This window comes from Podarcis cretensis (genome assembly GCF_951804945.1).
Source record: "Podarcis cretensis genome assembly, chromosome: 9".
Taxonomy (NCBI): Eukaryota; Metazoa; Chordata; class Lepidosauria; order Squamata; family Lacertidae; genus Podarcis; species Podarcis cretensis.
The window spans coordinates 26617230-26629876 of NC_137178.1; the positions used below are offsets into that span (position 1 = coordinate 26617230).

The 12647-nt window shown below is 43.3% G+C and overlaps 2 protein-coding genes and 1 long non-coding RNA gene across 9 annotated transcripts in view; 1 reads left to right on the top strand and 2 right to left on the bottom strand.

The window, feature by feature from the left end:
* Positions 1-921: 921 nt before the first annotated feature.
* The window catches only part of ALPK1 (alpha kinase 1), a 60240-nt gene continuing 48514 nt past the window's right edge, over positions 922-12647 (top strand). For 2 of the 4 annotated variants that reach the window (XR_013842304.1, XM_079990194.1), the window contains exons 1-2: positions 922-985; positions 3637-3693. The gene's annotated coding sequence lies outside the window, so the exon portion shown is untranslated. Of the gene's footprint in view, positions 986-3636; positions 3694-5994; positions 6138-12647 lie in introns of those variants that run through there. The other 2 variants (XM_079990192.1, XM_079990193.1) reach the window with 2 other exon arrangements.
* TIFA (TRAF interacting protein with forkhead associated domain) lies at positions 2072-7864 on the bottom strand. Of its 4 annotated transcripts, none has more exons than XM_079990332.1 (2): positions 7166-7864; positions 2072-4036 (listed from the first exon to the last, which is right to left on the bottom strand). In XM_079990332.1, the coding sequence occupies exon 2, from the start codon at positions 4009-4011 to the stop codon at positions 3436-3438; it is 576 nt and encodes a 191-aa protein (XP_079846458.1). In that variant the 5' UTR covers positions 4012-4036; positions 7166-7864; the 3' UTR covers positions 2072-3435. The 4 variants fall into 4 exon arrangements, with proteins under 4 accessions (XP_079846458.1, XP_079846456.1, XP_079846457.1 ...); XM_079990330.1 differs by lacking the exon at positions 7166-7864 and adding an exon at positions 6390-7152; XM_079990331.1 differs by lacking the exon at positions 7166-7864 and adding an exon at positions 5734-5884.
* LOC307223944 lies at positions 9985-10665 on the bottom strand. Its single transcript, XR_013842339.1, has 2 exons — positions 10375-10665; positions 9985-10079 (listed from the first exon to the last, which is right to left on the bottom strand). It is a non-coding gene; the product is annotated as an uncharacterized lncRNA (long non-coding RNA).

Consider the following 12647-nt stretch of genomic DNA (forward strand, 5'->3'; position numbering starts at 1 on the left):
TATTTTCATTTTAAGTGTTGCATTTTGCAATGCCTGTAATTTGCTTTATTATAAGATTTCTACACTTCAGATGTATATTTTTGGTTTTGACATGCGCTACTGTCTCTTCCTGACCTTTTCATGTTATCAGTCCTTAAAGTTTTAAATTTCTCAAGCTGTGAATAAATTTTTACACACTTCAGAACTAGCCTGATACTACCTGTTCAAACTGGTACCTGAAAGGGAAGTGAGTTGAAATGCAAGAATTGTCTGCCCTGCTGAAAAATGAACACAGGCAAAAAGCTTGCTTTCTACCACAACTGAGGGATGTGCCATTCCCAGAGGTCATGGGGTTAGGAGGCTTGCCTAGCTGATGGACAAGTTCCTTGCTTCTCCCAGTTCCCTGACAGGTCAGCAGAGCCACCCAATCAGTTGGTTTTAATACTGCAAGGGCAAAGGCACGCATTAGCACATGCAGCTGACTGGCACCTGCAAACCCTTCTTTTGGCAGGAATTGCATCTTTACCTGCCCCACATCTCGCCTCATCAGGTATAGGGCTAGTGGGCATGGCTTGGGGAAAACAGACTTGCAGACCAAATGGGGACTCCTGCATGGTATACTGTATATGAGTTGGTGGCTTCCCCACCACTACCAGTGGGCTTGGGGTTGGTGGTGGAATTGGACAGGTAGAATTCTGAAGAGCAAAGGTGGGGCAAATTAATCTCTTCCTGCTATGCACTGTAATGGGAGACTCCAGTTTGGATGGCGATCAGCCTTATACTTCTGGAATTTGTCTTATCAATGGCTACTAATCACCATTATTTTATACTTCTTCCAGTATCAAGAGGCAGCTGTTGCCCTCTCTTGCTCCTGCACTTTCTATAGACTTCTGATTGACAAAGTGGAAAATAGGATGCAGGACTACATGAGGCTTGGGTCTGATTCAGCAGGGTGGTTCTTTGGAACTTTCACATCAGTTCTCCACTTCTGAAGAAACAGAACTTGGTAAAATAACTTTTGATAGAATTCAGTCTAACTTTGCACTTAGCTGTCTTATTACATAGCTAATGCCTACTGTCCCTCAGCCCAATCCTTGTTCTGCTACTACTGAAAAGACTTGTGGCTTTGCTATCTATCACATATTGGCCCCACTGCCCTTGTCATGTTATGTCGGTATATTTAGCTCACAGACACCACCCCTTGCCTTCCTGATATTCTTAAGCATACCATGACCCATTGTGGAAACCTGTGATCACATTAACACCATACTGTATATTTAAAACACGCTTGCAGCACTTTTAACAGCCATGGTTCCCCTTCCCAAAATAATTGTAAGGACTAGTTTGTCAAGGGTGCTGGAAATTGTAGCTCTGTGGGAGATCTAACTACAGAATTGACACTTTTACATATGCCACATAATACCCGTTCAGTATTTGTAAGAAACTGATCCTTGTGGCAGACCCTAACTTTGGAAATCCCTACCTGCTGACATCAGACAGGCACCTTTATTTCCCCCAGCACCCGCTAAAAAACATTTTTGTTTACACAAGCCTACCCAGATTTGTAGAATGTTGATGAGTGTCTTTAGTTTATTGATGATTTTAAAATTCTGAATGTTTTAAGTATTTGTTTTTAACTCTTTTTACCTACAATTTTATTGTCCTAGCCTTTTTGTAAACTGCTTTGAGATGGTTGTTTTTTTGCGATCAAGCAGTGTATAAACTTTATTAAATAAATGCTCTGCACCCTTAAACTACAGTTCCCAGGATTCTTGGGGGAAGCCATGACTACTAAAGCGACAGAAGAGTGCTTTAAATGCATGGTGTACATGTTTCTTCATTTTTAACGCTGTAACCAGTTTTTTCCCTGAGGGCTGAACTTGATTTTCAATTTGGCTGCAATCCTTCATAAAGCTTGGCAACATAAATCCCATTTTAAGCAGCCTAACTCTGGATGACTGCAGCCTGAATCTTTAATAATGCTATTAATTGCATCTTATCCTAGCCTTAAGTAGCTACGGGTAATGTAGGCAGTTCTCTGCTGAACCACCTCTTATCCTTGCAACACCCTGTGATGAGTTAGGCTGAGAGATTGTGATTATATTGTGTTTATTTAGTAAACTTATTAGTTACTTGTTACACAGAAGGCCTCCAAAAGACTTGTAACATACTTTAAGCATAAGTTTAAAAAATATTTTACAAGCACAGTCACACAGAAATACGTTCAGATCATAAGCAATACACAAAGCCCCCTGCTCCACTCATAACAGCAGTATAAAGCTCTAGCAGCATGCTAATTACAATCACTGTCCATCAAAAGCCTGGAAAAGATGTATTTTTAGTCAAGGTCAGGAAAGGCACCAAGTAGACCTCATTAATAAGGGGAACCAAACCTGATTAGACCAGGTCTACTCCAGTGTTCCTCTTGGTTAAATGCAAATTTGAAGTCACCTCCTCTGCCCCAATCCTAATCTCACAATCTAACAGCTACTAGCACAAGAGAACACAGCACGGTGTCCAAATCGAATCAAAATAGTTGCACAACAGTATTAATGCTAGCATGCATGCGTTTATGTACTTTCACAACTTGCAGCAATTTCAAATCAACAGCTGTTCAGAAACAGAGCAGGAAGCATGTACAGGTCAGGCTATGAAATATAAAAGAGGCCTTTAGATATTGCATACCTTATGTTCTCCAAGTTCCTTTTGCTTTTGGGCAGGCTTGCAGTATCATATTTAAACAAAACATTGCCCAGTTTAATAAGGAAAGCAATTGGTTCCAGTTTTATATTGTTGGGTGATAGTTAGCCATCCATCCAAGATGACAGTGGTATTACAAGGTCAGAATTTTCTTTTTGCCTTCAGGTAGTCCTTAGAGCAGAGGTGGCTAACCTGTGGCCTGTGGCAGCTTTTGGACTAAAACTCCCATTATCCCAGGATCATTGGGCATGCTGGCTGGAACTGACAGCTGGAATTGTTGGGAGTCCTGCAATATCTGGAAGGCTACAGGTCAGCCACTGCTGAAAAGTATTGAAAGCCTGCATTGTTACCACCAAGTCCTCTGGCTGTACCTGTTTTAAGCCAGAGGTGGGAAACTGGATCCCAATGGTGGGCCAGATCCTTACCTTCCCCACCCCCAGGAGCCAGTTTTGATAGAGGATGCCGTGTCAATCACAATGACAGCAGGTAACCTGTTTTCCTTTGCCCATGCAGTTTGAAGGCAAAGGCATTGTGTTTTGTAAGTGTCATTGACCAGCTAATTAGGCTCACAGTCTGGTGGCTCCTCACCAGTATTTTAAGCAATGATGCCAAAATATCTGTAAAGTGGCAGCTTACAAAGAACAATGCTAACCTATTCATAGTGTAGGCATATATTGGACATATGTGAAGGATACCATTCAACTGCAATAGTACATAGGGCAAAAAACCAACAACACTGAATTTGTAACATTGAAACTAGTAAGTCCATTTCTCATGGAGGCCGTTTCCCATTTCTTCCGTCTCATCTATCTCAACTGGAGATTCAGCACATGAAGAGCCACATTCAGGTATAGGTTCCCGCCAAGACAAGTTTTTTGGCTGCAACATGGGTGTTTTTGATAATTCAAAGCGGATGTCAAAATACTTATCTGACTGTCCTTCTTCTTTTTCCAGTAGCATTTGGTACTCTCCAAAGCAAACCATGCATGTCTCTTGCAACTCAACCTTATTCAGGTAAGCCAGTTCAGCGAGATCCACAAACAGCTTTGTCTTCTTGCTCAAATTCTTAATCTCGAAACCCAGCTTTGAGCTGTTGAAGTGTCTGAAACACTGCAGAGCAAATTGAATACGTGAGGCCCGTCCATCTACAAAGTTAAAGCGGCAGACCTGACCATCTCTTCCAAACTTCACTAGGTCATCTACTTTCACGTGATGTGGCTGGCAAAAATGGAAGGCTTGGAATACGTTCTTTTCCATTTGACTTGGATGATAGACTTTGATATGGAGACAGGTCACAGTCTCTTCTGTTTCTTCAGTTTCAAAGCTGGCCATGGTAGTACTAGTTCTCAGAAAAACCCTGGAAGAAAACATCAACCACAACTTCACACTATTTTAAAAAAACAAACAACCAGAAAGAAAAAATGTAAAAACAAACTACAGTCAGAAAAATGTGTCAGCTCCTCTCCCAGGGCAACAGGCATATGAGCCAGCCACCTTCCCTCTCATGGATCTGCCTGGCACCATCTTACCTGCAGATGCTCCCCCCATCCAATTTTCTTTCACAATTCTAGAACTGAGCATCTACTGACCGGCAATCAAACCCAGGCCGTGGCAGTGAGAGCGCTGAATCCTAACCACTAGACCACCAGGGATAGTTCTGTTACCTCCAGTATCCAATCAGTATACTTCCAAATGCCAGTTTCTAGGGTACAATGACAGGAAAGGACTTTTGCTTGTGATGGCACATTCAGGACAGATAAAATAAAAAAACCTCAGACAGCATGTAGCTAAACTATGGCATTTACTACTACAAAATGTGACCATAGCCACCTACTTGGACTGCTTTCAAAGGGGATTAGAAAAATTCATGGAGGATGAAGCTGCCAATGGCTATCAAAGATAATTATGGAATCACAGAATTGAAGAGTTGGAAGGGCCCCTGAGGATTATTTAGTCAAATCCCCTGCAATGCTGGAAAATGCAGCTGTCCCATACGGGGATCACATCTGCAACCTTGGCATTATCGGCACCGTGCTCTAACCAACTGGGCTATCCAGGCCTTGTTAAAGACGTGTTCCTTGACCAGAAATCAAACCTGGGCCCTGGCAGTGAGAACACCAAATCCTAACCACTAGACCACCAGGGATAGTTCTGTTACCTTCAATATCTGAGTACAGTAGTATATTTCTGAATATCATTTTCTAGGATACAACAACAGGAGTTGTTACATTTGTGTCCTGCTTGTGAGCTTTCCATAGGCATCTAGTTGACCACTGTAGGAACAGAATGCTGTAATAGATGGGGTTTTGGCCTTATGCTGTTGCACTCTACTTAGGCTCCTAGAAACCCTAGTAAAGCTAGCTACAAAAGGAGCAACAATTCAAAATTTGGGTTGGTGACAGAAATCCCTACTGAATTCAACTTACTCCCAACTTAAAACCACACTGGACTGTAGCTATTCACTTTACCCAAACATCTAGCTACATCCTTGATAGCACCCACATTGTTCATAGTTCTCTCTGGCTTCTCACTAGAATGCACTCCAGAAATAACAGTTGTTTCTATACACTACATACTTAGACAAAGCCCACAAGTCTGCTCCTCCACCTGAAGAGCTCTTAACAGCCTCCCCCCATAGCTACACCCCTTCAAAGCTCATACAAAAGCAAACTTTTTGACCACAGTAGTTTCAACATCAGCTTTTCTCTTACCCTGCTAAACTTTGCTACATTACCCAACCTGATGAAGAGTTCTGGTGGACTCAAAGGCTTGCTTGTATTTTTGTGACGTTTTGTTTTGGCCTGAATACCAAGCCAGCTTTTTAAATCAAACATATATACACATACCACTGCCCTTTGCTAAACTTCGTTGTGCTATTCCAGCCTGATGAATGACCTCAAATGACCTGACCTCAAAGTCCTGCTTATTATTTTGCAGCAAGCTGCTTGGTCATAATCAAGGTGGTGTTGGAACTGTTCCAAATAAAAAGGCCACTTTAAACCTTACCCAAAAAAATATGCTAATACAGTACAACCTCCCTCTTCCTCAGCTTACCCTCCGAGAAAGGGGTGCTTGTTGATCTGACAAGTCGAACCAAATATACTAGAAAATGACGCCCCAGGAGGAATGTGGCTGTTTTCCCCCTCCTATTATCTCCCTGCTTTGGTCGAGGTCTGGCTTGCAGAGTGTGCCATCCTCGCCGAAAGCAGTTGCACCAACCAGTCCGATCGCTTGTGTAATTGAACCGGAGGCCCGTCCCACAAGGCCTTGCCGATTAGTAAACCTGGCAGGAATCACACTTTCAGTTTCAGTTTCACTTGCGCTTCCGCCTGAGCACGAAAGCGCAAGGCAAGCGAGAGGTCCGAGCCCAGGCAGCGGGCGCCACGTCTTGGCGCAAACCGAGCGTTGGAATTTCCCCGGCCCCTTTGCCTAGAAAACGCCAGTAGCCAGAGAGCAAGGTGAGCCACCGTTGTCCCCCGTATTGTTATTCTAATTAAAAGCATAACCTCGCCCTACGCCCTTCCACATCCGATTGCTTCCCAACCCCCTTTTTCTTCCTTTTTTGCTGCAGTTGAAAAACAAGCTCAGATTAAAATCTTACGATTCCTGCCCCCCCACCCACTCACTCATTCTCTCTCTCTCTCTCTCTCTCTCACACACACACACACACACACAGAGAGAGAGAGAGAGAGAGAGAGAGATACGTTTACCTGCGCCAAACAATTTCGGAAGGCAGCAAGTTTGGGCGAGCCTGGAGTAGAGGAGCAGAGAAAAGGGAGTCCCCATGTGATCAGATTGCTTCCACATCTCCGTTGGAGAACATGCCCCTTCCTCGCGTCCTTCCGGCCTCGAAAGAGGGGAGGGGGCGCGAGGGAAGGGAGATGACGAGCACCAGTTGAGTTGCTATCTCGACGCAGCAGCTCTGCTCTGCCAGGGGATTTCCTCCTTTCCCTGCGAGGAGGGGGGTAGAGAGCGGGGCGTTAGACGCCCGAGTCAAAAATGTGTGTGTGCAGGGATGATTAGAAACAGTTTTGGCTGCCATCTGGTGTGCAGGCTCTTCTCTTGAAGTCAGTGACAGTTGGTAACGTTAAAGATAACTGCCAAGAGCAGTGGCGGTTCCCAGACTTTTCCAGGCTGCTATACCCCCACACTGGCTCCATGAACTCATCCCCAGTGCTCCCTCTAAAATGCATTATTCAGAATATCCTCCACAGATAGATAAGAGTATTTAAGAAGTGGGGAATCCGGCAAACGTTTTTGCCTGTTAAAAGGTAAGGAGCTGCAGGTCCTTGCAAACAAAACCCCCACTAATGTTGGCATAGCTCCAGCATACAAGTTTTCGAGTGCGTTTTTAAAACCCATTTCTTTGGAACTGCCTTTTCTTAAACAAGGTCTGCATCACTTCTATATTAGGACATTTGACGCTTAGAAAAGCTTCACCCATCATAGTGTCACATGGGAGAAAAATAGGCACAGCCTTCCTTACCTGCCTTGCTTTAGCAGAAGTAACAGGAGTCTACAGTTTCTTGAAGGAATTGCTAGTCCAGGGATGGGAAAACTCTGGCCTCCTGATGTTGTTGGGCTCTCAGTTCCCCTCAGTCTCAGCTAACACAGTCTGGGATGACGGCAGTTGTAGCCCAACAAGATATGGAGGGCCATAATTTCCTCATTGTCATGCTAGTCAATCATTATTTTGAATAGCCAGTGAAGCTCACCTTTGTCACATGCAGGAGGGAAGATGTTACAGAGGAGCAGTGGGTGTTGGGCACGTACGTACAGCAGTTCTATCACCTGACATCATATAGAAAGACTTTACTGTATTTCTGACAGGTTTTTTTTATTATTATTCCTACAATAAAGTAGTGTAGGGACTTTCCCTGCTGTAAAATGACATTGATTGTTACCACTAGCAAACTGGTGACCGTTTTGGGGATCCCTGATGCACTTGTTTATGACTACTTTGGTTCACTCTTGCATTCACAAAATCATTCCAATTAAACACATTTTGGAGATTTATCGTTCAATGGAAAATAGCTGCTCACCTTCCACATCTCTATCTCTCATTAGGGACACCAGAGTTTTATTCACCACACTTGTTAAGGCTGTTACTATTATTGTCATTTATTATATATCAATCACTTCTAATGTGTACTGTTATATGTGACTTCATCTGCAGGATTTCCTTTCTACATTTCCTTTTTTAAAAAAACTTTTTATTAGAGAAGTAGCTTGTAGCCTTTTCTCCAGAGTTTTAAATCCATGATTCTGAGCTAGAGCAGGGGTCAGCAACCTTTTTTCAGCCATGGGCCGTTCCCCTGTCCCTCAGACCATATGGGGGGGCAGACTATATTTTGGGGGGGAAACGAACGAATTCCTATGCCCCCAAAATAACCCAGAGATGCATTTTAAATAAAAGCACACATTCTGCTCATATAAAAACACCAGGCAGGCCCCACAAATAACCCAGAGATGCATTTTAAATAAAAGGACACATTCTACACATGCAAAAACATGCTGATTCCTGGACCATCCGTGGGCTGGATTGAGAAGGTGATTGGGCCGCATCCGGCCCCCGGGCCTTAGGTTGCCTACCCCTGAGATAGAGCCTTCTACTCCCTCTCCCATAATGCCTTGCACCAGCCATGAGACTAGCTATGTACAGTGGTACCTCTGGATACGAAGGGGATCCGTTCCGGAGCCCCGTTCGCATCCAGAAGCGAATGCAACCTGTTTTTGCGCGGGTCACGATTTGCCACTTCCACGCATGCACATGATGTCATTTTGACCATCTGCGCATGTGCGAGAGGCAAAACCCGGAAGTAACGCGTTCCGTTACTTCCGGGTCGCCGCGGAGCGCAACCCGAAAGCACTCAACCTGAAGCAACTTCAACCTGAGGTATGACTGTATAACTAAGCTGTGTTGCAAAATGTTGCAGAGGCCTCTGGACATTCCTTTCTTGAGCAATCTTTATCAGTCTTTCTGTGAACTTCCTGCAAACTGAATTTCACATCTTCTTTCACCTTACTTCCTCATTAAAGCATCAGACTTACAAGAAATTAGTGCTTTTTCAGGTAAGGCGGAAACGTACTCTTTCTGAAGGATGTCTTTATTACTTTATTGTTGGTTTCTATAGAGCTAAGGAAGCTGCTGTCAATGTGTATCTTTCAAGGAGACATTGCTTTATTACTCAGAGAACCTTGGGTTTATTACCCAATACACACACAAATAACCTGATGTGTGGGAATTCTTGTACCTCAGTCCTAACAGACTTTCTTGGAATTTAACAACACTGATGATTTGCAGATACATTTGCTTAACAGGAAGGGCCATAATTGTTGAATTTGCAGTGTCCCAAGCACAGCGGAATGATGAGGAGTACGTGCCACATACTCTATATTACTTTATTTACACTTCAAAGCTGGTAGATTACAGAAAAACATCTTGCCTCTGCCGGAGCAGAGAAAGCATCCTCTCTCCTCTGAAGCATGGAGAGAAACACAGTGTGAACAGTGAAAAACAGGAAACCAGTGTACGTCACATCCAGTCTCCTTTCCCGTGAGAAACTCCAACAGCAACTCTGACTGGAATGTAAACATTGCCTCGTGACAAGCACTTCGCTGCACAGTGAAGAGAGCAGAAACCAACAATAATAAATTCATTAAGCACATGTTTGTAGAAAATATCCGTACTTCAACTTCTGGCATCTCCAGGTAGGGCAGAGGAAGACTCCTGAGTGAGTCTTTGCTTTGCTGTGCAGTGTAGACCAGGAACTGGAAACCTCAGCCCTGAGGGCCACCTATGGCCCTCCAGTTCTCTCTACCTGGTCCTCAGGACTCTCCCCAGCCTACTCCCTCTCTCCAGGCCACACCCCTCTTTGGTCCTGTTCCCCCCACTTCTCAGGTGCCTTTGCCTGACTGGAATTTGCCCTCCCATTTTCTTGGATGGAAAAACGTGGAGCCAGGGAGTTTGGGATGAAACCTGTTCAATTATTTTAAAACTTAAATATCACTTTTCATTTATAAACTTTGCATAAACCTCAGAGCAACTCTCAATATATACACATAAAACTATTACAATTATTAAGTAACAACAATCAAACATCCATCATATAATTATGTGCTGGAAGCTGCCCAGAGTGGCTGGGAAAACCCAGCCAGATGAGTGGGGTATAAATAATAAAAGTATTGTTGTTTTAGTAGTAGTAGTAGTAGTAGTAGTATTGTTTTAGTAATAGTAGTGTTGTTGTTGTTGTTGTTGTTGTTGTTGTTGTTGTTGTTGTAGCTGTTGTTGTTGTTATGTTCCAGACACCAAACTATTTTTGCACTTGCTCTACAAACTGGATTCAGCAGGTGCAAGCCATAGTTTACCAGTCTGGACAAAGCAGTAAACATTAGTTTGTCTGAAACCAGGATTAAAGGTAAAGGTAAAGGTACCCCTGCCCGTACGGGCCAGTCTTGACAGACTCTGGGGTTGGTGCGCCCATCTCACTCAAGAGGCCGGGGGCCAGCGCTGTCCGGAGACACTTCCGGGTCACGTGGCCAGCGTGACAAAGCTGCATCTGGCGAGCCAGCGCAGCACACGGAAACGCCATTTACCTTCCCGCCAGTAAGCGGTCCCTATTTATCTACTTGCACCCGGGGGTGCTTTCGAACTGCTAGGTTTGCAGGCGCTGGGACCGAGCAGCGGGAGCGCACCCCGCCGCGGGGTTAGAAGGAAGAAATTGTCACATGCCCAGGGCTCAGCACTGTGTGGTTTACAGGAATCCAGCACTCCTGAAATTTTTGAACAAATAAGTTCTGTGAAAAAGGAATAGGTGAATGGAAAGGTTTAGGCAATAAATATACTGGAAAGATGTTTTTATCTTACAGTGTTTGAAATATATATTTGTCACAATACAGCCAAAATTAATCACTTTTACAGCAGTTTGATTCTTTGGAATGAAATCAATACTTATAAATATGTCCTGTTACATTTAATGTGCTTGAAAAATGTTCTCCACTGATTTCCAGAAAATCCATTTAAAATCTGCATATGTTTGAAATGCACATGAACTGTTCACAAGCAAAATATTGGAAGTGAAAGGAAGAACAAGGTTTAAGAGGAAATGGGGGAATCTGAAGAGTGGAAGCTGATCACATGTTTCAATTTACCAAGTATGGAAACTATAGTTAAACTGAAAGAAGCATATAAAAATTTGAGCAGGGAAGTCTTGTTTTCTCTAACGGGCAGATATATATCCACCTCCAAATAATAAAAAGACACTATTTTCTTTTCAAAGATCCATCCTATCACTCTTTAGTTTAGACAAACTCTCCATAGGTCTTCAAGAAAGTCTATTCCAGTGTATTTGCTTCCCAGTCTCTAGATGGCAATGTTGCCTCAGACATACTCACCATCGATGCTTTGTCCATGATGCTTTCTTTGTTTGTTCTTCTGAAGGACTCAGTCCTTCCTTAATAAGAAACTGATCCTGCCAGGATTTCTGCACGTGACTGCTTTTGTACACAAGAGTAATCTCACCAAGCTCGACACAAGTCCTCGCGTGCATCTGTTTTGACAAGATCAGGGTTGAAAGTTCTGGACTGACAACCATGGAGACTAAATCCTCTGTTCACCCAGAGAGCAGGTGCAGAGGCAGCAACGGCAGATGCAACACAAGCTTCCTCTTCTTCATTCTCCAGCAAACCCAACAGTGAGATTGTGGCTGTAATTGTTTTTGAGAATCAGAAAGTACGACAATTGAGGAATTATACCCAGGAGAGAGAAAAAGTGAAGAATGAGTGACAAGTGAGGTATTCTCTTGGAAACAATGCAGAATAATGTGAGATGTGGAAGGAAAGCTTTAGCAAGGGATCAAGGATAATAATCTAAAATCATCACATCAGTGGTTCAAAATCAATGAGAAATAGAAAAGAAATTATATAGGAAGGAGTGAAATTCTGATTCCAGGTCAGCAGATCTCATGAAACAGAAATACAGTGGTACCTTGGGTTACAGACGCTTCAGGTTACATACGCTTCAGGTTACAGACTCTGCTAACCCAGAAATAGTACCTTGGGTTAAGAACTTTGCTTCAGGTTGAGAACAGAAATTGCAGTGCGGCGACAGTGGGAGGCCCTATTAGCTAAAGTGGTGCTTCAGGTTAAGAACAGTGTCAGGTTAAGAACGGACCTCCGGAACGAATTAAGTACTTAACCCGAGGTACCACTGTATTGAAAATCATTTTAGTTGCATATTGTTTTAAAAAGTAATTTACTGAAGCCTAGGTCGCTGTGTTTGAAATAAGTTCAGTTGGGCTTATAGGAGTGTGCATAGGTGTGCAAGCTTTGTGTGAAAAGTTTAGGCACCTGCTGGAGCTCACACCCACTTTACTCTTCCCCAGTAGTTTCAAGTCAGTGCAGCACATCAGCTAAGCAAAAGTCATCATGGTCATTGCTTTCTCTTTAACCACGGTCTATAGCCAAGACCAAACCTTGGTGAATGTGATGCCATGAATCCTGTACCCAAAGTGTTATTTCATTTCATTTCTCGGATTAAGTTCAGACCTGCGCCTTCCCAATTTAGCACACTGCTGCCTCGAATAATTCAGAAGTAACCTAGAGGCGTTTGCTTGCTTGCTTGCTTGCTTGCTTGCCTGCTTGCTTGCTAAAAATCTTTATAAATCGCTTAATATTTGAAACATCTTTAAGTGGTGGGCTATGTAAACAGTATCATTAAAACAAAAATGCAACATATAAACAGTAAAACTGTAAATAACAACAGGGTCCAGAACTTCATAGGAACATAAGGAGCTGCCTTATATCAAGTTAAACCATTGGTCCATCTAGCTCAGTATTGTATTCATTAACTGGTAGTGGCCAGCGGCTCTCCAGGGTTTTTGACAGGGAGCTTCTTCAGCCCTGTGTGGAGATGCCAGAGTTTAAAGCTGGAATCTTCTTTGCATAAATGCTCTGCTCCATCACAGACT